The sequence below is a fragment of the Gorilla gorilla genome, chromosome 22 (genome assembly GCF_029281585.2).
Source record: "Gorilla gorilla gorilla isolate KB3781 chromosome 22, NHGRI_mGorGor1-v2.1_pri, whole genome shotgun sequence".
Lineage (NCBI taxonomy): Eukaryota > Metazoa > Chordata > Mammalia > Primates > Hominidae > Gorilla > Gorilla gorilla.
This window is the reverse complement of record NC_073246.2, coordinates 43,115,711-43,141,683: the sequence shown is the minus strand read 5'-3', so window position 1 is coordinate 43,141,683 and position 25,973 is coordinate 43,115,711. Positions and strand designations below refer to the sequence as shown.

The window sequence follows — 25,973 nt, the reverse complement described above, 5'->3', positions numbered from 1 at the left end:
AAGGTTAGGAGACGGTTGCAGGCAAGAGGCCTTGAGGGTCAGTGGCCACCCAGCAGAGGGTTGCGGTGCAGTGAAAACCCTGAGGAACTAGGAGGGGTCTGGTGGGAGGCCATGGACAGCGATGCCAGGAGCGAGCCCTGAGCATTTAAATCATGGGGACGCACTGCTTACTCATAGCAGGGGAGGCTCGGGTGAAAGCCGTGGTCTAGGAAGACTGATCTGACAACAGTTTCAAAAACAAGAGAGGGTGGGGGCTCGGGAGCACAGCAGCACTCTGCAGGTTACAGAAGTGCTGGTGAGAGCCACACGTGCGAGGGCTCAGTAATGGAGGGGAGGAGGAAGAGGTGAGAAATGGGACTGAGGAAGACAGACGTGGTCCATTTCATTAGACGTGTAGGATAAAGACGGAGTCAGTGGGTACTGGGAGTATAGGAAAAAAATGATGTCTTCACCTTGGGCAATCTAGTTTTTCTTTTTTCTTTTTCTTTCTTTCTTTTTCTTTTCTTTTCTTTTCTTTTTTGTTTTTTTTCTGAGACAGAGTCTCACTCTGTCACCAGGCTGCAGTGCAGTGGTGTGATCTCGGCTTACTGCAACCTCCGCCTCCCAGGTTCAAGCAATTCTCCTGCCTCAGCCTCCCGGGTAGCTGGGATTACAGGCATGCACCATCATGCCCGGCTAATTTTTGTATTTTTAGTAGACGGGGTTTTGCCATGTTGGCCAGGCTGGTCTCAAACTCCTGACCTCAGGTGATTTGCTTGCCTTGGCCTCCCAAAGTGCTGGGATTACAGGCGTCAGCCACCGCGCCAGGCCCACTTTTATTCTTTATACGTAAACAGGAAAAGTGTATAAGGGTGATGTGGTCGGTGTGACAAAAATGTCTCCAGGTCTTCCCTTTTCCTTGTAGCCACACCCTTGGCAATGCGGCTCCATGGCTCCTCCCAGTGCGAGGGGCATCTTTTCCCTCATCCTCGGAATCTGGGCTAGCCTTGGGCTTGTTTGGGCAGCATCATGGAAGAGATAGTGGCCAGTTCTGGGCTGACACTTCAGGAGCCCCTGTGTGGTTCTTTTCTCTCTCCCAGGTCCCTGTTACCACATGTGACTCAGACGCTGAATGGAGAGAAACGCATGGCTCTGTTCCTCCATCCACCTCGCCACCAGATATGTGAGTGAGACCATCCTACACCAGTCTGGGCGGAGGCCAACCGGGACCCAGCCAACCACCAGCTGAGTAGAGACACGTGAGTGAGCCCGGCCAAGGGACACCGCCCTGCCTGGACTCAGAGGCAGTAATATGTGTGGCTGTCTTTTGCAGCATTATTGTGGTGATAGAGATCTAATGCAGGTGTGACATCTAATACACGTGTCATGCATGGAGTGCTTTCTCTTTTGCATGATAAAAAGAGCAAAGCACAAATCCAAGTTCATACCTGAGGCAGGATTGTGATACGGAATGACCTGCTGGAGTTCTCGTCTCTCAAGTAGATGGAGATTTTAGGAAAGTAAGACCAAGGTGTTTCCGAATTCGTCCAGCACGCCAGCTGGGACCCAGTCCAGAAACCATCAGAGAATTCTGGAATCTAGACAAAACAAGATCACATGAGAAACCATGACTAGTCTGGCACGTCAACAGGAAACAGCTCCAGGCTTTCCTAGCCACCTCGCCAGATGCCCACAGGGATAAACAATGTTTAATTTGGACAGAACAGCAGGGACATTAGTCCCCTGGAAGAGTGACGGTGATGACAAAATAATAATGATTAAAATTGTCAAGACACACGAAGTACCTACTAGTACTAGTATTAGACACCCTTATAAGCCCTTTGCAGCAATAATTACTTCAATTCTCAACCAGTGTGATAGCATTATCCTCACCACTTTACAGATGAGGCAACCAAAGCACTAGAGGTGAAGTAACTTGCCCAAGGTCACACAGCAGAGGGCAGAGGCCCTTTAGAAGACAGAAATCCTAATTGTGGCCCCCAAGGACTTTCTGCTTATCACTTGCCCTCTGAATTCCATAAGCCCAGCAAGTTGCCTCCTGGTGCAGAGCCTAGGGTGGGCTCTCTGCTCTTTTGGGACATTTTTCTCCTCTCCAGATCCCAGGTCAGATGCCACTTCATCCAGGAAGCCCTCCCTGGCTTCTTCTTGTAACACTAGAACACCACCATGCCCCTCTCCTTCCTGGCCTTTCTCCTTGTGGCAGTTAACAATTTACACTGATGGGTGTGATACACTTAGTCTCCTGCACTAGAATCCAAGTCTTCTCAGGACAGAGATCTGTGGCCTGGCCCCCACTGCAGCCCTAATACCTTGCACACAGAAGAGACCTGGGAAATATTTGTGGAAAAAAATAAATGGCATCCAGGGACAAAAGGTGGCCGGCAACACAGGACATCCACCAGTACCTCTCACCAGGGAACCGGAAGGAAGGTAGCATCTGCCCATATTCACTAGTTGCTGAGATGGCAAGTTAACGACACCTGTGTGACCTCACAGGCAGGCTCCCAAGCAGTCCACCCTGGGTCTGCCGGCTGCTGAGGAAGGACTGTGTCTGATGTGTCTATTGTAGCACATCCAGGGCAGGGTCCCGCGTGGGGCAGAGCAGGAAAAAGCCATGGCTGGGAGGAGGGGGTGTCTGTCCAGGGAGCTTCCCCAAGGAAGAAAGGCGGGAGCTGGGCTGGAGGGCCAAGCAGGCGCTGGGGAGGTGTGTGGTGGGGGGTGCTGCAGAAGATGCTGCGGTGGAACCTGCCGGCTGGACATGGCAGGTGCTGAAGACAGACAGGAATGGGAGATGAGGTGGGGAGGGAATGAGGGGTGCCACTGTGAAGGAATGCCATGACCACATTTCATCTGCAGAGGGCTGAGCTCTGTGGCACATCGATGTGGTTCATGTGTCCAAGTGTACATGTGGGGCTCACTAATCCTGAGTCTCCTGAGGCCAAGTGTATATGTGGGGCTCACTAGTCCTGAGTCCCCTGAGGCCAAGTGTACGTGTGGGGCTCACTAATCCTGAGTCCCCTGAGGCCAAGTGTACATGTGGGGCTCACTAGTCCTGAGTCCCCTGAGGCCAAGTGTACATGTGGGGCTCACTAGTCCTGAGTCCCCTGAGGCCAAGTGTACATGTGGGGCTCACTAGTCCTGAGTCCCCTGAGGCCAAGTGTACATGTGGGGCTCACTAGTCCTGAGTCCCCTGAGGCCAAGTGTACATGTGGGGCTCACTAGTCCTGAGTCCCCTGAGGCCAAGTGTACATGTGGGGCTCACTAGTCCTGAGTCCCCTGAGGCCAAGTGTACATGTGGGGCTCACTAGTCCTGAGTCCCCTGAGGCCAAGTGTACATGTGGGGCTCACTAGTCCTGAGTCCCCTGAGGCCAAGTGTACATGTGGGGCTCACTAGTCCTGAGTCCCCTGAGGCCAAGTGTACATGTGGGGCTCACTAGTCCTGAGTCCCCTGAGGCCAAGTGTACATGTGGGGCTCACTAGTCCTGAGTCCCCTGAGGCCAAGTGTACATGTGGGGCTCACTAGTCCTGAGTCCCCTGAGGCCAAGTGTACATGTGGGGCTCACTAGTCCTGAGTCCCCTGAGGCCAAGTGTACATGTGGGGCTCACTAGTCCTGAGTCCCCTGAGGCCAAGTGTACATGTGGGGCTCACTAGTCCTGAGTCCCCTGAGGCCAAGTGTACATGTGGGGCTCACTAGTCCTGAGTCCCCTGAGGCCAAGTGTACATGTGGGGCTCACTAGTCCTGAGTCCCCTGAGTTCCAGGGGATGGGCCTGGGCTAGACACACACTCCAGAGGCACTGACAGGTGAGCAGGAGGTATCGATGAGGCTAAGGATGGGATCACGTAGGAGGGTGTGCAGCAAGAACAGGGGGCTCAGGCCAGAAAAAGAGGCTCCACGAGGAGGGGCACAGGGACAGGGAGAGTCCAAGGAGGAGGGAGAAGGGTCTTATAGAAACCAAAAGGATAGTTAGAACAGAAGACAGGAAAATGGGACAGAACGCTGCCAAGACCAGAACTGAAAAAAACATGTGGGTGCCCCTGTATGCATCTGCCGATGTCCACACACTGAATATTGGGGGTACGTGCCACGTAACCAAGCACACTGCAGACACCTGCCCTCCTCACCAGGGCGTGCAGCTGGGGAGAAAGCACCCTGTGGTTCGTTCATCCATCCTATGTTCTCCACTCAGACCATTTGTGATTGATTTGTGAAATTTCTAATGCTGGCATTAATGCATCTTTGCTTTGTAAAAAAGCGAAGTCTACTGAAGATGTGCATCACAGGGAAAGTCCCTTCTCAGACACGCTCAAAAGAGGTGGGATGGTCATTTTGCTGGATTTGGCGAAGAGTTTCGGTGGCCAGGTCTGCAGCGGGACACGGGGCACAGAGCTCAGATGATAGTGCCATGACCAGCTCCAACGGCAGGTGGACAATGAGGCTCCAAGGGGCCAAGTAACTGGCCTGGGGAGCTCACCTCAGATTTGGATGTGGGACTTACTGTCCCCAGAGCCATGGTCCTTAACCAAAAGTCTGGCAGCCTCCCTGGGGGTGAAGCCACGTGTCCTTGGGAGCCAGTTTCGACCCTCAGATCACAGAGTTTTAAAGTGAGAAGTCATCTTCAAGTGGGTATTATTTTGCGTCTGGATTTCCTCCTTAGAGAGGCCCTGGGCCTGAGCCACGCGGGCACTGCGGCAGGGTCGGAACGAGCCCAGGTCTCCGTGCCTCTGCATGGGCTGCACCTTGTACAATACTCCCCGCTCCAGGTTCATTTCTAAATACAGAACTCCAAACCCTTAATTTCTAGAATCCCATCTGAACAATCCATGCCAGGGGACAGAGCTCCACATTTTTATTGTCTTTCACTCTCTGAAGCCAGCCCTCCCCTTAACCAGAAGGAAACCCACGCCAAGAGGTTTGGCTTACCGGAACTGGTAGATAAGAAAAACAAACACAGCTTTGGTCCAGAGACAGTAAGACAGACACACAACGCTCCCTTGTTATGCTTTCCCTGCCCAAGACAAACAACCTTCCCATGTTTCTCCCTCCTGACGCAGGCACCGAATGAAATCAGAGGATAATTTTAGACAACGCAAACAAATGTTGTGATCTCATTCCTTCTACCTCGTGGTTTTCGGCTCAGCACATGCCACGGTGAGCTCGGGAGTGCGAGCGCCCCGCAGCCCCACCGCCCCGCCTCTCACGGCACAGGGGTCTGGCCGGTCCACGACTTGCTGGATTTTCACACTGCGCTTCAAACACGTCCTCGGGATGGTGGACAGACTTCCATTCAGGATATGAAGTTGTGAGATACTCCCGTTAATTCTGCTGAGGGCATTTTTACTATTTAAGAAATGAGGGCATCGCTCCTTATTTTAAGTAGGGTCTGATTTTCAGCAAGCGTTCTAAATTTAAGGCACTCAAAATGTCACCTGCCACTTTCTCTGATTCAGCAGATAGTGGGAAAGATGGAGACTCTGCCGTGGTTTCAGCTGCACCTGCGCCAGTGGCTGGCCGCCTTGAGACCTGCTGCTTCAAAAAGAGCCCGCGTCCTTTCCTGCTTATTCCCCCTCTGTGTCCGTTTCATCCACGTGCCGCTCTTCCCGCAGCAGTTACAGGTGTTTGAAGTTCAGGACAACCCAAAGCCCTCTCCCGCTTGTCACGTTTCTGCTATGAGCTGTTAACAAGGCACCCACCATACGTGCTCCTATCGGCCACTCTTTGAATTCAGCCATCACAGCAGAGGAGCGGGACAATCAGCCCCACGCCAGGGCCGCAGTACAGGCTTTGTGCAGGAAACACTTTCTGACGATCTCACAAGGAAGGCCCAGATGCTATGAGAACACTCAGGCAGCCAGAAGTCATGTTCATCTCGCATCTAAACAAATAGCAGCAACGCCGTGGTGGCATGTTTCATGGAAGCTCCAAGCATCTACTAAACACCAAGCATTTGACCCAAAACTCACAACCACACCTCAGTTGAGAATACGGAGGCTCTCAGAGGGCACAAAACCCCTCGCCAGGCGTCCAGCTAAAAGTGGCAAAAACTACACTAAATTTAATTCTATTTCATCCCCAAAGCTGTCCTGTATCCAATGTTTATTGCCCTGAACTGACTGGAAAGTTGGGGTCACACCAGAAATACCATCAGCCAGGTCCCGAAAAGGCATATTGTCCACAATCATAATTTTAATTGTATTTCAGAGCATGGCCATAAAATAATTATTAGATTGGCTGATTGTTCTTTGTCTTCTGTGAAAAACTGGTATTCTTTTATACAAACAGAAGTTAAGATACCAGTGCAGGGATGAAAGCCAAAAAGGAGTAAAAGTTTTGGTTTATTTGCTTTGTTTTAAAGGCTATAAATTTATTCTTGATTTATTGTTTACTGTAACATAGTTATATTACCAAGTATTGTTTTTTGCAGATTAAAAAAATACTATACCAACTGAACTATTATTTGAAATACTAGAGGGCATTGCACATTCAGATCCAAGTCCTCTGAGGTTCATGAAGGTCCTATTTGCTAACATCAAAGAAAGGGATTGTGAAATGAGCAAGTAATAGTTGAAACAAAACCCTTCAAAATATAAAGATTTTAAATACATATAAAATATATTTACATATTACACCTATACTATTACACATAAAATATACAAATACACAATATGAAAATTTGAAATACATGGCGCAATAGTTCAGAGATGCTCAGAACACGCAGTGCTGCTCCTCAGCAGATGACCGTAACTCAGCAACTCGGGGACCCGTGAGTGTCCCGAGGACTCACCAGAGATGCGCGGGCCACAGCTTCCACCACCGCATCAAACACCTTCTGGGGCAGGCGCAGCAGTGTGGTGCCACTGTCCACGATGGCCTTGTCTGCGTTATACTTGAACCGGGAGAGAAAGGGAAAGGTGCGTGAGTGACAGTGGCGCTCCCCGCCCCATGTGGCTCCAGCCGCCATCACCATCTGTCTGTTACACACAAATCCAGGCAGCCACACCAGTCATCATGGACTGTGTAGTTCATTCATGTTCTCAGAAGTGGGGAACCAGGGGTCTTCCAATCCAACACGCTCACTTCAGAGACTAGGAAATGGGCCCAGGAAAGGGAGGGGACATGGCCCAAATTAGCAAATCAATAGCCCTCCCAAGGCACAGCTCTTTCCTTACTCAGAGGTGCCCAAGTTCCTTCATTGAGGACCTGCACTCCTGCCCCAGGGCAGAGGGGAGACCTATTTGTCTTTTGAGGCTGAAATATATTAAAAGCCATTTGTACAAACTGTACACAAATCAACTCTCTATGACCTCACTAACGAAGAGAAGGATGGACAATTTTTCAACAGACATCCCATATTTGCACTGGGAACAGAACCAGGGCCACAGTGCATCACAGACTGAGACACACACAGGCGCTGCCAGCCCTGTCCCCACCTGCAACGTTCTTCATGTGGCAGAGGGAGGAGAATGGACACCAGTGGCCAACACCAGGTGAGCCACCCCAACCACTACAGGCACAGCTGCATGGGCAAGTCTACCCAGGGATGGAATGAGTCCTGGGTGACGTGATCCTCCTGCCTTAAGGCAGATCCATGGGTCACATGACCAATACACCAATCGGATCAAAAGGAAATAAGGGAAGAGGGGTTCAGAATTTTAAGAAAATGAAATATACCAATGTATTAGTATTCTTCACAAATATTAAATTATTTCCAGTGTAAAAACAAACTTAATTTAAAATATAACTTAGCTTGTTCATAAAATTTTCAGTTTTTTAATATGTAAGAAAAGTAAATATGTAAAATATGCAAACTGAAATGTTGCGCTAAGATGTCCTGGGATTTGTTGTTTGTTCTTTTGTGGGGTGGGTGCATATGGGGTGGGCAGGAAAGAACCTAGAATCTAAGAATCACACCTCCAAATACAGGCTTTTCCTCTCTAATACACACACACACACACACACAGAGGTTTTGTATTTTGTTTTACATTCAGACATTTGATTCTACCACTGGGTTCTTAATTGACAAGTAAGTGCCTCTTGACAATAAACACAGATTTGCAATGGAAGCGACCATCATTTTTATAATCTTTAGTTTCTCAGAGGTGTCAGGCCTCTGAGCCGAAGCTATGCCATCGCCATATATCCCCTGTGACTATAACCTGCACCTATACGTCCAGATGGCCTGAAGCAAGTGAAGAATCACAAAAGAAGTGAAAATGGCCGGTTCCTGCCTTAACTGATGACATTCCACCACAAAAGAAGTGAAAATGGCCAGTCCCTGCCTTAACTGATGACATTACCTTGTGAAATTCCTTCTGGCTCATCCTGGCTCAGAGGCTCTCCCACTGAGCACCTTGTGACCCCCACCCTGGCTAGCCAGAGAACAACCCCCTTTGATTGTAATTTTCCACTACCTACCCAAATCTTATAAAGTGGACCCACCCCTATCTCCCTTCACTGACTCTCTTTTCAGACTCAGCCCGCTTGCACCCAGGTGAAATAAAAACCTTGTTGCTCACACAAAGCCTGTTTTGTGGTCTCTTTACATGGACGCGCGTGACAAGAGGTACCTGCATATAGGAGAATTGATGTTGGGATGTGATGGGTAATACGAACAGAAGTGCTAACAGGTTAGAACATAATGACATCCCCATGGTTTTTATAAAGCATTCTAAAAGTGCTATAGAAGACTGAGGCTCTCACATGTCATCATAATCATAATGTCATAATGTGTCACGAACAAGCCAAAACTCAGTGAGAAGGCATGAACATGGTCCTGAGGTTTGGTGTCAGAGCTCTGTTTGTGGCCACTTTAGCACTACCAAGCCACACACATCTATATAGCATGACCATTTTTTAGGGAGAATTGGGTACTCTGGGGGCCAGGCTAGCTGTGAATGGAGGATAAAAAGCTGATGATCTTTTCGGTTTCATTTTGCTTAATTTTCGTCCCTCTCTGTCCTACACTGATTAAAAATCTGTTTATTTCAACCTCTTAAACTGAGCTTAGGGACCATCAGTCCAAGATGAATGAATGGTGAAAGGTGTAGCTCAGATAGTCCTCTTCACTCACCATTTAATGGTAATTTTGCCCTATGAAGATAAGTGGTTGGGAGGATGCAATATTTGGGGTGGGGAGGGAGGACAATTAATTGATTTCAACTTACTGTACGGCAAGGCCCTGCATCTTTTCATGTAATGAGCCTTTATCTTACGAGGTAATGTACCTTCTATTGGCATCTACGGGTTCCAGCTGGCATATTTAAGGGGCCCAGACATACACAGAAAGACACAACAGAGACCATAGCATAAATACCTCTCTGCAGTCCAGATTAAGGCTTTGGCCTCCAATTTCCAATTTCAGAATTTCTATCTGGTAGTACCACTCTTCCTTAATAGGGGTATACCAGATGTCTCCTTTATACAAACTTGGTTCAATTCCACCCAAGACCTGGGACAGAAAATATTTACAGGTATAAAAGAAAAAATACACAGACATATCAACAGGTTACACAGAGAAGCATGCACTTGTAAAGAGAAACTTCACTGCAATCAGGGCTTCTACTTCGTGACAATGTTATGAAACAAATATCAATGCTTAAAAAATAAACAAGGAGCCAGGCGCGGTGGCTCACGCTTGTAATCCCAGCACTTTGGGAGGCTGAGGCGGGCGGATCATGAAGTCAGGAGTTCGAGAACGGCCTGGCTAGCATGGTGAAACCCCATCTCTACTAAAAATACAAAAATTAGCCGGGCAAGGTGGCGCGCACCTGTAGTCCCAGCTACTCAGGAGGCTGAGGCAGGAGAATCGCTTGAACACGGAGGCGGAGGCTGCAGTGAGCTGAGATCGCGTCACTGCACTCCAGCCTGGGCGACAGAGCGAGACTCCATCTAAAAATAATAATAATAAATGAAATAAAATAAAATAAAATAAAACAAGGAATTTTATGGGTCCACGTCTGCAAAGGTCAGATGGTATCAGGCCCTCATCTAATCAAGATGCTTTGGAGGTTTCTCTTATCCAAAGAAAGTACATACAAGTTTAGCTTTACAATATTGAAATTTTTCCTTCAAAGAAATGCAATAAAACAGTTAACCACACTGACTGACAATTATTTAGTTCCTTGGAGGTCAGAGAACAGAAGATCAAGCACTTCCCTGATCAAAGCTTCATTGTGCAAAATCATAAAACATTTCCTCATAAATCCTATGCTGTCCTCTGCCTGGAAATGGTAGCAGATGAAAGTAGCTGACGACCGGGGTGCAGATCCTGCCTCTCATAGTCAGACAGCAAAGGGACTGGCAGCACCCCCTTCTAGTGCATTCTTCCTGTCCCCTACTACTTTTGACGTCTGGGTGCCGGCCCCTGGAGGGAAGCTCAGGCTCCGGCACCTCCGTAGTGCTGACGGCCTTGATTCTGTTTCAGCAGCAAACACGTGTGCTGTGGTGCGTGTGTGCCTGTGTGTGTTGAGAGAGAGAGAGAGAAAGGATCTACAAGGGCCCCTGTTTCCCTGCCAAATTTATGAACTCTCCTTTGGCCCCCTACCCACAGTCAGGTCCACTCACCACACCCCCCACCGCTCCTCACTTGTCCCTCCCCCACCCACAGAAAGCAGTGCCCTTCCAAGGGCGGTAAAGAAAAGTTTTAATGGAATTCGGAGAAGCGATGAGAATCATCCTTCCAGATGGCAGGATGACATAAAGGATTGCCTAATTTTAGCCATTTCTAAAAAGACCTACTACAAGGAGGATGAAAGTTTTACAGTACCTACGCACACCTACATGCCTAATATTTCTGCTCAGGTGTTTAATAAAACAGAAAAAAACAGCCCATCCATCTGTGATTTTTCGCCCCTTTAAGACTAAAAGATACCCACAAGACTACCTCCGTTGGTCCCAGATCCAGCAACGGGCAAGCCGGCTCCACACATCTGCATGGAGAAAACGTTGGGGATGTTTGCTTGTGTCACCAGGGAGTCGAAGAAGGTCTCCAGAGAACTTGATGGCTGCGGGAGGGCGACAGAGAGGGACACCTGCTTAGGACTCACAGTGTAGACATGGGTCACCCAGTGTAGACACCACGCACCACAGACATTCCTGGTGTTTATACTCAATTTTTTCATGGTTCAACAGTACACCAGCTTGTGATTGGGTCTAGGAATTCAGAAAGCCCCAGCAGAGCTTCCCACTGGTTGGCATTCTTCCTTTGGGCACGGCTCTGTTGTACAAATAAGATCATATTTCTGGAAGCCCTTCGACGCAGTCACATCTATCATCATGACTGCCTTGTGAGGGGGTGTGAGAAGCCGTGGAAGTAGGTTACCGTGGCAGGTGGTGGATCCTAATCTTAGGCATTTGAGAGTAAGGAGAGAAGAGTTTCTCTAGGAGCTGCCATGGCCGCAGACGTTTTTGTTTGCCTGTCAGCCGCAACTGTCCACCATGCAAATGAGAGGTGGCTGACCCGGGAGGACAGTATCCCCCGGACCCCAGAGCCTGGGGTGAGGCTTAGCTCTGCCAGATGAACTCTGGCAGGAAAGAAGCAGGAAAGGCACAAATCTATACTCCAGAAGCATAAAAGGCTTCTTATTCCCCCAAGGCCAGATTTCAGAAGCCCTCATGTGCTCTGTGTCTCCCTCACATCCAGCAAGACATACAGAGGATGCCCTCATTTCTCCAGAGAGACTCAAAGGGAAGTGGGAAGGTCCGTAAACAGCTGTGAGGTGCGGGTGTGCCAGGGGTGCCGGTGGTCATGTAGGAAGTCAGTGATAGACCTGAGTTTAGATTTTGGCTTTGACAACTGGGAGACACTGGAGTTGGTGACCCTGAGTTGTTAGTTTTTGATGAAAACGTAATTAACTATAGTAGCACAGATGCTATAGGCATCCTCTGGGTGCCCATGGTCAGTCACAGGAATGATTATTTACTATCTGTGAGAACTAAAACTGTGATTCCAGAGGGAGTGAGAGGGGAACTCCACCATGGAATAGATACAGATCTTCCCATTGGTGTAGTCCATTTGTGTTTGACCTCCTACTTGTTTCATCTCAGCATCTGCAGAATTCCGAGGCAGAATCTAGCACGATTTCCATATGCAATATCTGTCAGAACACTTGTGGGCATTTGGGTCAACCAGTGAGACAAAATCGCCTCTTGGGATTATAGGGTGGGCCTGGGGGTGCCCCCAGCCGGTGTTCTACCCACCTTCTTGAAAGGCGGTAAAGCAAAGCAAACACGATGGGAGACCGGCTCTGCCACTTGCCAGCTGAGTGACTTGTTCCTTTGCTTCCTTCCCTGTGAAACAGGGATAAGGGCAGCTGCCTGGAGCCGCTCTGGGGCTTAAATGGGCCAATACCTATAAAGCACTTGGAGCGGTACCTGGCACACAGCGAAGGAGCTGCAATCATTCTGTCAAGTCCTTCACTAGGGCTGTGCCTTGGGATCCCTCTAGGGACTTAAAAGCATCCAGGTGCCCACAACCAACCCTGAGAGAACCTGATTCAGCAGCAGTGGGGCCCAGGCAGCTATAGTGTTAGAAGCCCAGTAGGTGTTTCTGACACAGCCTTGACAGGAAGCCCCTGGAATGGACCAGGGGCCACCACACAACCTGAGCACTGCAGAGCGCTCAGCCCACCTGTCTCAGAGACCCCTGTGGGCAGTCTGCCCAGCTCACCCTGCAGGCCCTGTTCCCAGCCACACTCTGCTTCCTATGAGTCCTACTGCTGTCTCCTCAAACCCTGGAAATGGGAAGCCAATTGTCAGTAATCTTGGAATTTCATAAATGAAAAGATAAAATGTTGCATGGAGAGTCAGGAGGTCTGAGCAAACCCCGAAGGGGTCTGTTCTCACAGAATCTTTACATATTATTAATTCCAGGCAATTTAGGTTTACTCTATCATCTTCGGAACAATTCGCATAAAACCAGTCATATATACATCTTTCATTTCCAGTCACATACAGATAAAGCATTTTGAAAATGTATTTAGGAACGCAAGTTTTCATCCGTCTGCAATTATCTATGATACAGAGGACAAAAGGTTCATGAGCCAGCCCTGGCTCTGCAGACAGTGAGAAGCTCCATGCCTGACTTCAAAGGGGCAACAGCTCACTGACCCTCAATCCCCACATCTTGAAAATGGGGAGAATAAGGCCAGGCACGGTGGCTCATGCCACAATCCCAACACTTTGAGAGGCTGATGTGAATGGATCACTTGAGCTCAGGAGTTTGAGACCAGCCTGGCCAACATAGTGAAACCTCATCTCTACCAAAAATACAAAACTTAGCCAGGCGTTGTGGCGTGTGCCTGTGTTCCCAGCTACTTGGGAGGCTGAGGTGCGAGAATCACTTGAACCCGGGAGCTAGAGGTTGCAGTGAGCTGAGATTACACTGCTGCACTCCAGCCTGGGAAATAGAGTGAGACTCTCTCTCAAAAAAATAAAAAAGTAAAAAGAAAAAGAAAATGGGGAGAATACAAGCTTTAAGAAAATGGGGAGAATATGACCTTACAAAGTATGCCTCACAGGGGAGTCCTGAGCACTGAGTGACCCACATCTTATCTTGTATCTTCTCAGCCTAGGGCCTAATAGGCTCTCAGTAATTGTGATTCTGTCTCCTTGGAGAGGCCAAGGGCTATAAAATTCCTCTTGCCCTCCCCACCCCACCCCCATCTGCTCATAAACTTGAGCTGGAACAAATGCTCTTCCACGATGGGAAGATTATCCTCATGGGACAGTGGGGGCCTGTTGCTCCAGCAATCACTTCTGTTTCCTTCCACACGTAGCTCTGGTTCCAAGCCTAACGCTGAGCAACGTGAGGCCAGGGCGTGGTGCCCAGGTACAGGGCCAGGAGAGCTGGTCTCCTTCTGCAGTTCTTTTTTTTTTTTAATTATACTTTAAGTTTTAGGGTACATGTGCACATTGTGCAGGTTAGTTACACATGTATACATGTGCCATGCTGGTGCACTGCACCCACTAACTCGTCATCTAGCATTAGGTATATCTCCCAATGCTATCCCTCCCCCCTCCCCCCACCCCACAACAGTCCCTAGAGTGTGACATTCCCCTTCCTGTGTCCATGTGATCTCATTGTTCAATTCCCACCTGAGTGAGAATATGCAGTGTTTGGTTTTTTGTTCTTGCGATAGTTTACTGAGAATGATGATTTCCAATTTCATCCATGTCCCTACAAAGGACATGAACTCATCACTTTTTATGGCTGCATAGTATTCCATGGTGTATATGTGCCACATTTTCTTAATCCAGTCTATCATTGTTGGACATTTGGGTTGGTTCCAAGTCTTTGCTATTGTGAATAATGCCGCAATAAACATACAAACCCATGTGGACTCCAGGAGCCCTGCACACACCCCTAGCGTCTACTCCCGCCTGTCTTTGGCAATGCCTCCAGGTGGAAATTCCCCTGCCTGCCTCCCTCCTCCTGCATACAGACATATTTCCTTTGGGTAGGCCCCAAGTACAAATATTTGGGGAACATCCAATTCTGTCTTTCCCCATGTGGGGAGGCTCTGGTGATGGCAAGAGCAGGGTTCCACAATTCCTCTGGGGCTCACCACCACTGGGAAGGGCTGGCTCTCCCCAGGGCATGCCTTCAGGCTGCCCATATTCCCGTGCTGGGTGTCTCCTCAGAGGTGTCCCCTGCAGAGCCAGGAAAACAGGCCACGCCCCAGCCTGGCGGAGGGCACCACCCCCTGCCTGCATTCCAGGGCCGTCCGCAGGCTCCATCTTCACGCAAACGTATGAATTTAATAAATGTGTTTTCTTTTAATCCCACCTTAGTAAAAACTCCTAAACACACACCACAATCTACATGATTCAAATTCTGTTAACATTTTAAACTATAAAACGAAAATAAAACAAAAAGTTAATGCTATTAGTCTGTCTTACAGGAAGGTTCCAAGAATCATGCTGTTTACCTTCAATTTAAAAAATGCTTGGAAATATAATTGTGTGAATGCTGCTCTGTTTCCACCACGTGGTTCTCACTGTCTCCAAGAACAGCCCAAGACTCATGTGTCAGCCCTTTAATGATTGATTTTCAGAATCTCATCCTATTATTTGATTTCCTTAAATCCATGGATTAGCCTTACCTTGGCAAGTGTGGCATAAGCTAGGCCAAGTATTCCATTCCATTTAATCCCAGGCAAAAAGAAATTCTCTGATTCAAAAATAGTGGCAATGTTGACAAGAAAAGAAGTATTGAAGCCTTTGGGGATGGTGACGAGGTCTTCCCCAACGAAGCCCGTCCAGCTTCCTTGTGTGTACTTCACTGTGACGTCAAAGCCCTTGGAGCGGTATGTGCTAGACCTGGAGAAAGAAAAGAAAAGCATATTGTATTCATTTTATTTTATTTTATTTTTATTTATTTATTTTTGAGACGGAGTCTTGCTCTGTCACCCAGGCTGGAGTGCAGTGGTGTGATCTCTGCTCACTGCAACCTCCGCCTCCCGGGTTCAAGCGATTCTCCTGCCTCAGCCTCCTGAGTAGCTGGGAATACAGGCACACATCACCACGCCCAGCTAATTTTTGTAATTTTGGTAGAGACGGGGTTTCACCATGTTGGCCAGGATGGTCTCGATCTCTTGACCTTGTGATCTGCCTGCCTCGGCCTCCCAAAGTGCTAGGATTACAGGCGTGAGCCACTGCGCCCGGCTAAGCCCCTTGTATTCTCTTATGTATCCATGTTCCTGAACCATGAAGATAAGGTTGCCATGTCCAAGGCAGCTATCCTAAACACAGAAAGTCTACTGTAAGTCTGTAAGCCATTCTTTATCATGAACAGCATCAATGTTAACAAAGCGACAGCTTCCCCCAAAAACATAATCGCTAATGTTTTGGTAACAGTGTTTTCCATGTCATGTGGAAGGGACGCACTGGTGTAAACATGTGGCTTGAGTTTAATTTTTCCCTATACCCAAGTTAAACCCTATAAGTCAGGTGCTTTTTTTGGCCACCATAGGACACGACCCTTTGAAGGACACAACCCAATCTGGCACCTGCCTGGCCCTCCGGCTTTGCAGGGCTGCTGCGCTGCTGCTGTGTGACACAGGTAGGTGCCGGCATCCCAGAGGGAGGCTCCACCAGCCTGTGCCCGCAGCAGCTGGAGTTCAGGTTCACACATACAACTCATGTGACAAATAATGACCAAGCCCTACCTGCTGAAGCCCAGGTCCTTCATGTCACAGGTCCTTCTCAAGGTTCTCCCCCAATGCCCCAAAGGTGATTATACTCTCACCAAAATATGGGCAGTGACGCTAATGGCATGCTAGAACATGAATCACTGTGACGTGACCGAGAGCCTGACACTCACGTGGCCCTGGAGGTAAGAGCTACTGACGCAGAACGACATTCACAAGATCAGACGAAAGTCCTGCCCCCTCAGTTTATGCTGCAGTGAGGAGAGATAATGAATGTGGGAATGGTGGTTACGGGGACGAGAGCCACCCAGGGAACAACGCAGGCAAGGGGACCTCAAGTGACCCAGTGGTTGGAGAGAACTCTTGGATCCAACCATGTCTGCATGAGACCTGAATGAAGACAGTGAGACCTGGGGCTCTGTAGGGGTAGAGCACTGTGGAGGGAGGACAGCAGGTGCTCTCTCATGGCCCTGGGGAGTCCCACCCTGCAAGGTCATTCCTATGCCCATTTGAGTTTGAAAACTGCTGGAATATAGGAAGGAACCTAAGAAACATCTCTAGGCAAATGTCTATGAACTCAAACCATGCTCCTCCTAAGAAAACGATCACAATTCTAAGCTAAATATCAAATCACCCAGTAGATCATACTAAAGCGATCCTGCTCGCCTGCAGGCTTAATTTCACTCTGTTTTAATAATCAGTCTGTGAACATTAACACGTGTTAATAAGTCTTTGTTGTGGGATTACATGAACTAGTGCAGTCTTGCTTAAGGTCAGTAAAGAAGTTTGGAGATGACATGATCATTCGTTCATTCACTCATTCATTCATTTATTATTTCTTTTAAAGAAAAGGTCTTGCTCTGTCATCCAGGCTGGAGTGCCATAGCGCAATCATGGCTCACTGTAGCCTTGAACTCCTGGGCTCAGGAGATCCTCCCACCTCTGCCTACTGAGTAACTGGGACTACAGGTGCACACCATCAAGCCCAACTAATATTTTTCTTTCTTTTTTTGCCGAGACAGGGTCTCATTATGTTGCCCGAGCTAGTCTCAAACTCCTGGGCTCAAGTAATCCTCCTACCTTAGCCTCCCAAAATGCTGGGATTACAGGCACGAGCCACCCTATCTGGCCTTTTATTCATTAACTCATTCTTGGTATATCTCATAAGCATCAAAAATGTTAACTATCTTTAATTCAGTAACTGCACTTCTGAGAATCTGACCCTAAGGAGACACCCAGGAAGCAGACAGAGGTTCATGTGCCAAGATGGTCGTGATGTTTCATGTATAACAGCAAACAGCTGGAAACCATCCAAATGCTCAGTAACAAGGAAACAGTTCAGTAAATTACAGCATATCCATATGATGCGCTATTATGTGCCAAGGGAAAAATGTTTCTTTTTCTAAGAAATTTTAAATGATGTAGAGAAAAAGTTAAAAGAAAAATACGTCAATGAGACAGACTCTCCTTCAAAACTATTTATTACACTCAAATATTAACAGTGGCCAGCTGGGGTGGCAGGATTGGAGGTGGGAGGACTCCTATTCTTGTGGTTAGGTCCCTCCATGTTTGCATGCATTATTTTTATAATCAGGAGAAATATGTTATTTTACGAAGGTCTGGCAAACGGATTTGGGGGAAACAGCTGATTCTAACTTCATAATGGGGTACAGAATATAAAGATGGTTGGCTTCTACTATCTTGGTTCACTCCACCGTGATCATAAAGTAAGAGAGGCATTCAGTGAATGTTTTCTGTGCGCAAATCTCCCGACAATGGGCAGGTACAAAAACAGAAAAGTGACCACAGAGGGACCTTAGAGCACTAAGGGATCCACCAGAAATTACCCAGGTAACATGCAGTCAGGTCTTTGAAATGGAGTATTTGAAGATTGGCGGAATGCCAAGTTTTAGTGCCAATATAAATTCAGATGTGCCTGCCACATGGGAGGAGATGCACACGCTTATGTTGAATAGCAATAAAAATACTGAATTATTCAGTCCATTTTGACAATTTGGGTTCATTCCTCAAGTTCAGAAATATACAAAGACTAATTATCTTGAAATGCTTGGAGAATACAATCTAGAACAGAGGTTGGCAATTTCTTTCCATATAGAAACAAATAATAGACGTTTCAGGTTTGTAGGCCATGGGATCTCTGTGATAACTACTCAGCTCTCAAACGTAATGTGGAAGCAGCCACAGACAATGTGTAAGTAAACTTGCATAGCTGCATGGCTGTGTTCTGATAAAACTTTATTTACTAAAACAGGCAGCAGGTCAGATTTGGCTCATGGGCTAGAGTTTGCCAACTCCTGGTGTATTAGTCTGTTTTTACACTGTGATAAAGGCATACCTAAGACTGGGTAATTTATAAAGAAAAAGAAGTTTAATGGGCTCACAATTCTACATGGCTGGGGAGGCCTCACAATCATGGTGGAAGGTGAAAGGCATGTCTTACATGGGGAAGGGAAGAGAGAAATGAAAGCCAGTGAAAGGGATTTCCCCTTATAAAACCATCAGATCTCGTAAAACTTATTCACTGCCGCGAAGACAGTGTATGGGGAAAAACTGCCCCCTTGATTCAATTATCTCCCACTGGGTCCCTCCCACAGTACATGGTAATTATGGGAGCTACAATTCAAGATGAGATTTGAGTGGGGTCACAGCCAAACCATACTACCTGGTCTGGTAGAGTAATTGTTTGTTGTTGTTGAGATGGAGTCTCCCTATGTCACCAAGGCTGGAGTGCAATGGTGCCATCTCAGCTCACTGCAACCTCCGCCTCCTGGGTTCAAGCGATTCTGCTGCCTCAGCCTCCCTAATAGCTGGGATTACAGGCGCATGCCACCACGCCCAGCTAATTTTTGTATTTTTAGTAGAGATGGGGTTTCACTATGTTGGTCAGGCCGGTCTCAAACTCCTGAACTCAGGTGATCCACCTGCTTCAGCCTCCCAAAGTGCTGGGATTACAGGCGTGAGCCACCTTGCCCGGCCCTGGTAGAGTAATTGTATCTTTCCTAAACAGTCTAAAGTGCTATGACTTCATTTTGAAAAGTTTAGTTTCACTCTGTCCAGGCTATAGAAAACTCTGTAGAATTTGTAGTGTTAGTAAGAACCTGAACCAGCCTGCATATCTATTTAGCATGTCTTCTCTAGTTTCCTGCTCAGGTTGCTGGTCTCCTTATAGAGGGAGCACTCTGGATATTTTGGTGTCATTTCCAGAGAGAGCAGAGGCAGCTGGAGTTATACTGCCTGGGTTCAAATATGAGTTCAATCCCTTATTAGCTGTGTGACCCAGGGCCAAGTTATTTATTTCTCTCTGCCTCAGTTTCCTCAACTAAAAAATGGTGATAATATAATACCATCCCTCATGAAGTTAATTACTCAGATTAAAAGAGTTAATATTCTAAAGCATGTAGAACAAAAGCTTGGAACACAGGAGATATGCCACAAAATAGCTGCTATTATTATAATTAATCATTTGCTGCCTTTTTTCAGGCTATGAGTTATTATTAGAAAATTCAAGTCTGGTAATCCCAGCACTTTGGGAGACGAGGCAGGCGGATCATGAGGTCAGGAGATCGAGACTATCCTGGCTAACACGGTGAAACCCCGTCTCTACCGAAAATACAAAAAATTAGCCAAGTGTGGTGGCAGGCGCCTGTAGTCCCAGCTACTCGGGAGGCTGAGGCAGGAGAATGGCATGAACCCGGGAGGTGGAGCTTGCAGTGAGCCGATATCGCGCCACTGCACTCCAGCCTGGGCAACAGAGCGAGACTTTGTCTCAAAAAAAAAAAAAAAAAATTCAAGTCTGTTAGGCCATGTTTGCATTGCTATAAAGGAATACCCAAGGGTGAATAATTCATAAGGAAAAGAGGTATGATTTTGGCTCATGGTTCTGTAGGCTGTGCATGAAGCACGTTGCTGGCATCTGCTTCTGGTGAGGCCTCAGGAAGCTTCCACTCAAGGTGGAAGGCGAAGGGGGACACAGTACATTACCTGGTGAGAGCTGGGGCAAGAGAGAGAGGAGGAGGTGCCTGGCTCCTTTAAACAACCAGCTGTCATGTGAACTAACGGAGCAAGAACTCACTCATCACCTTGATGAGAGCAACAAGCCATTCATGAGGGATCTGTCCCCATGACCCAAATGCCTCCACTGAGGCCCCAGGTCCAACATTGGGAATCACATTTCAACATGAGATTTGCACCCAAAGCATATCATCAGGATGTTTTTGTTTGTTTGTTTGTTTTCTGGAAAATGCTCCTATAGAGCTACTCCTACTGAATCTAAAGCTGTCTCATTCTAAAGTCCAACCACCCCATGAAAGGAGCAAGTGTGTGTGGGGTGACTCAGCTAAGGAGGTCAAGGAGAGGTGGTGATGCTTCAAGCTCTTGTGCAACCGGTGTCTAAACTGCAGAGTTCCTCTCTGCCCTGCACCAGCACTGTCCAACAGAACCTCCTGTGATGACAGAAATATTGTGCCCAATACGCTGGCCGCCTGTGACTAATGAACACTTGAAATGCGATTCTAGCGCAACTGAAAGACTGAACTTCATTTAACATTCATTTAAATTTAAATAGCCACGTGTGACTTGTGGCTAGCCTTGTAGAAAGCACAGTCCTAGATAATGTTAAAAAAAAAAAAAAAGGTAATTCTCAGTTCATATTCATATTCTCTGGGTTCCTTGAACTAAACCTCTGAGTAAAACCCCAGAGAAGAATCATTCATAAGTGACTCTAGGGGTTATTATTAGCACAGAGTTTCCAGCACTTTAAATAAAAAATATGCCTTCATCTTCATTTTCTAACGTCCCACCTCTTGGGACTAAAATGCTTTGGCTCTCAATTGCTCTGCACAATAATTAAATACATGGAGCAAGAAACCTGGATGGGCTTCTCCTTGGCAATGTCCATTCTGGGTGCTCAGAAACAGCAATCAATCAGGGATGTGGGTGGCCAGGAAAAAGCCCGCTCACAGTAATAAAAACACTTTGAACCAAATTCAGAAGATGTTCTGCCTCTGATAAGAGTGCTCAGGGAATGCAGGATTAAAAAGTGAAATCAATTGAACTGAGGGGAAAAGAGCTACAGAACATTTTATTATTTCAAAAGAAACCTGCTGTTGGTTGCAGAGAACACGAAAAGAGAAGGTGGATGTGCAGAATTCTAGAGTTCAATCCTTGGGTCAGCTCTGGTTCTCCTAAGCCATTCGACCCAGGGAATGCTGAGTCTCCTAAAGAATTCTGCTCAGGACTTCCCTGGGGCTCTCAGGGTCTGAAATCTACCAGTGGGCTTACTGTCCTGGCCCAGGTGACCAGATGCCCCTCTTAATCTTCTGTGATTCTCGAAGTCACCAGACCTGAATGCATGAGACCCCCTGAGGTTCAGGGTCAGCTCAGCCTGCCCAGCCTGGCAGTTCATCAACATCCTCAATAACGTTAAATGCTCACAGGCTCCAAAACAGCAAGTCCGCTTCTACCAGGCAAATGATGGACATGATTGAGAAATGATCTCAATAATCAGGTAAAAATATCTGTCCTCATTGAATGGAAAGCCATTTGATCTGTATCCAGTTTAGCCTCCTTAAAGAAGTCCCTTACAAACATTAGTGGAGGAAAATAAATTGGTCTCTTGCTCTGTGAGCTTCAACCCGGATATAGTACAGAAGGAGACATTTTAATGGAAATATACTTAATCTCCTGAATAGATTCGTGGAGGGTCAAGGGATGAGTATACTGGATCTCTCTTCAAGCCAACTAGCTGGAGGTGAGATTTTATTGGCTAAAAAAGATGTACATTTAAAAAATACATGATCTTTTCTTTTCTTTTTTTCTTTTTTTGCTCTGTAGTAACTCAATGGAACATTCACCACCATGAAAAGATGGATTCTGATAAAGACGAGCTCACAAATAACTAATGGTAGCCTGACATCTCATTCCGTAAATCAAAGAGATCTTGTCAAAGAACCCCACGCCAAATCTCCAATTACTGTAACATGTTTCAGGAAGCATTAGACCTGAATATCCAAAGACTGAGGACGTGAATCAGAGGCGGACAAACCCAACCAGAACCTTATTATAACTAAGAGAGATCAGAAGCACAAGCAAATACAGACACATCACAAGGCAGAGAGCTGCAGCTCAGAAAAGAAACCTTTGTCAAAAATTGAGAAGGCAAAAGGACAGTCCCTTGGCTCCCATCAAATACAATGGTTGAAAGTATAACTTAGGCCAACTCTAAAGTTACATGAAAGCATTAGACAAATTAATTATATATAATTGACATTGAAAGAAAATATTCATATCTTTCAATCATAAAGCATATCAACCATAATGAAGCATGTAAAAAGCAGATAAAAGGAAACAAGTTAATATCAATCTAAGAATTTAATCTGCAAAGCAAGCATGGTAGCAGGGATGCAGCTGAAGGAATAGGACTTGCCTCAAACGCAGAAGTGGGATGCGTCACATCTGATTCAGCCAAGAAGAAACCTTACAGTTCTGTTGAAGAATGGTCTCTTGAAAAGAAGGCGGTACCAGGGTAGACACCCAAAAGGTGAGTGATGTGTTATATGTAATAAGTCAGTCTCTGCAGTACTCGCAAATAAGGAAGGTACGCCGAATTTGAATGGTGGAAGTGGCAATGGGGTGAAACCAACCATTGAGGGGCTTTCCCCAGACACTGGTGTGTTCTTTCTCTTTTTATTTACCCACAAAAGAAGAAACAGATCAGAACCTTGAGTGGTCAGAACGGTGGCAAGAAATCCTGAATTATCTTGTGAGATTAGCAGGAGGGAAGGCTTAGTCATCAAAAGAGTTCTGGATGATCCCAGTTTTCATATTCATCAAACGCATATGGACTAGAGAAGCCCAAAGGATGGAAAACAGGAACCATCTGCCACTTGAATGCAAAACAGGGCTAGCAGGTAAGTAAGAGAGATGTGTCCCACGGTAGCCTGAAAGAGAACCACAGCTCAACCAAACACTGAACACAGTTGAAGGGAGCTGAGAAAGATGCTGGGTTGTCTACGGTTGATGAAATATTGCACATAGTCTTGATAATGCAGAGTATTATTTACCCTTGAAGGTTTCAACAATCGCCTCTGCATAGCGAAAGGATGTGTGGATTGAGAAGCATACTTTGACCTTGATGGACTCTGGCGATGAGCGGCTGCCACAGAACTATTTATCTGCCAGGAAAAAAGTAGCCATCCACAGGGCTTGACTTGCATGGTTCCCTTTAAATCTGGAAAGTAACCATCCACATCACCCTAACCTTGACTTTAGTGTACTTTACTGCTTCTTTCTGTTGTATCTTGCATCTACAGATGATGAGAGAAAAACCTATTCTAAGGGGAAAAGAATTGCTAAATGAGGAAATGCAAGCTCCACGTGTGTTGGTTCTGCCCCTGTGTGCTGAGCCCCAGTGAGGGGGAAATGTGGAAAACGTGTCATACAGACTAGAGCCCAGCAGTGGAAACAACACAGGGCTGGGACCATCAGGGACTATTCAGATAAGCGGTTCTCAATGGGGAAGGTCCTGTCCCCTAGGGGAAGTTTTGGAAACTTTGGGGGTGTGTTTGGTAAGCATGCTGGTTATCCTGGAATGTGAAGGGCAGTCATGCAAAATGAAGTATTGTTCCCGTCCCACACCACTTTCCAAAGTCGCTCTGGGCATCAACATGGGTGAAATCTGCTGGATCATATGAGCACAGAATGCACCTCCCATTCACATGTGCATACAATCTTCTCTACACAGGTTTAGTATACATTGCATATTCGCTACTATGGAAATCCAGGGAAGCTGATTCTCTTTCTGTTTTTCTTGGAACTTTCCTAAGATTCTTTTCCATTCTGGAAAATCATATCAGCAACTGATAGAGTTTGGATATCTGTCCCCTCCGATTCTCATGTTGAAATTTGATCCCCAGTGTAGGAAGTGGGGCCTGGTGGAAAGTGTTTGGGTGGTGAGGTCGGATCTCTCAAGAATGGCTTTGTGCCTTGCCCATAATAATGACTGAGATCTCACCCTGTTAGCTCCAGGGAGGGCTGATCGATTGTTAAAAAAAAGTCTGGCCCGTCCTTCCCCTACCCTTGCTTCCTCTCTCCCACGTGATCTCTGCACACTGGCTCTGCTTCACCTTCCACCATGACTGGAAGCAGCCTGAGAGCCTGGCACCATGCTTCTTGTACAGCCTGCAGAACCATGAGCCAAATAAACCTCTTTTCTTTATAAACTCCCCAGCCTTGGGTATTCTTTTATAGCAGCACAACAGTCTAAGACAGCAAGCTGAGCTGCTTGGGGTGTGTGAGTCTAAGTCAGCTTGCCTTGATCAGTCTACACTGGGTGTACATGTCTATGGTGACATTAACTCACCTCCAGCATCTGCCTACTGCGTGGTCTACCAGCACCATGGAGCCAGAGTGTTCACGTATTGAGGTACTGATTAGCCGGTTATACATTACTTCCCTTGTATTCCCCCCATATGACGTCAGGGCACTTTGAGCTGTGTATGTAGATAAGTCATATGACCTTTGCATTTACTTCAGGGAATGACAAAGCACTTGTTATAAAAAGCAGGTGTTGGCTGAAGGTTTGGGGACTGCTGGCCTCAAAGCTTGAACTTGGGCAGGTCCCCTGTCTCTCTGACCTCCTGTGCTGCAGGAATCAAAATGAGGGGTTTGGACCAACTCCAAGTCCTGTTCCATGATGAGCAGTCCAGAGTGAACAGTTGGAGGTGAGGGCTGTTTGGGGACTGAAGACTTGGATGAATCACAGATCTGAGTGGGAAGGGGCAGCATAAGCCATCGTAAACCAAACCTCTGCTGCACACACAGAGAGAAACACCACCACGACTTCTACACACGTTTGTGGTTATAGCAACAGCTGGGCACGTAGTGATCATAGGCAGGAGTTGTATCCGGGAATATCAATGAAGAAAGCTTACCAACACATGAAGCCATAAACCAAGCTATATGTTCCTTGAGGGAGGGGCCAGCCATATTTTTCTGAAGCCTCATAGAGCACTGGCCACCACAGCCCTCTCCCCAGCAAGCAGCTGCAGCCATACGTGCAGGAGGCCCCATCATTTACGGCACCAAAGTGGAGCCCAGGATGTGGTGTAGGTAGAATAGATATACATGGTTTCCTCTATGCTTTCTTTCATACACAGCAAATCATCTTGCTTTATTAAATTGCCTGGCATTTTCAGAAGACTTCAGCTATTCTTTCCCCCTCCTTTTGTCCCCAACTAGAGCTGGCCTTTATTTCCCGGAACAAAACACTGAGGATAAGGAAAGCGAGAAAGGGAAGTCAGGAAAAGAATTTACAGTACGGAAACCCAATGTGACAGTTCTGAGCCTCTAGATGGTTCATGACCCTAAAAAACAAACCAGCATGTCAGCTTACCTGTTCTGTCCGTTGAATTTAAATTTACCTGTTCTGTCCGTTGAATTTAAATTTACCTGGCTGTCTGTTGAATTTAAATTTCAGAATCGTAAAAATAGTTGTGACATCAAAACGTGCACAGCATTAGAGCAGCTTCCAGTTCACAGAGGGCGGTGACTCTAGACCCCACGGGCTCCTGCAGAGCTGAAGGGTGCCACAAGCCGCTGGGGGCCTCCCTACAACCCCACCCAGGGCTGCTCGGAAGCCTGCATGGGCAAGGCTTGTTCTATTCCAGAGACCTCCATTAGGCTCCATTTTTTTTCTCAACTCCACCCCATAATTGCTCATGTGCAGCCCCAGTCTTGGCCCTTAATACTTTGTGCTCACAAAACTCACTCTTCCAAATGAGTATTGCAAACCAACCCACAGAAATG

The 25,973-nt window shown here is 46.9% G+C and overlaps 1 protein-coding gene across 2 annotated transcripts in view; it reads right to left on the bottom strand.

Moving 5' to 3' along the window:
- BACE2 (beta-secretase 2) overlaps nucleotides 1-25,973 on the bottom strand; it is a 109,245-nt gene that overhangs the window by 24,282 nt on the left and 58,990 nt on the right. For both annotated transcript variants that reach the window (XM_019017820.4, XM_031005165.3), the window contains exons 3-7: nucleotides 15,102-15,318; nucleotides 10,875-11,003; nucleotides 9,314-9,448; nucleotides 6,785-6,886; nucleotides 1,428-1,577 (exon numbers count right to left, since the gene is read on the bottom strand). In XM_019017820.4, coding sequence (XP_018873365.3) covers nucleotides 1,428-1,577; nucleotides 6,785-6,886; nucleotides 9,314-9,448; nucleotides 10,875-11,003; nucleotides 15,102-15,318 — 733 coding nt within the window. The remainder of the gene's footprint in view (nucleotides 1-1,427; nucleotides 1,578-6,784; nucleotides 6,887-9,313; nucleotides 9,449-10,874; nucleotides 11,004-15,101; nucleotides 15,319-25,973) is intronic.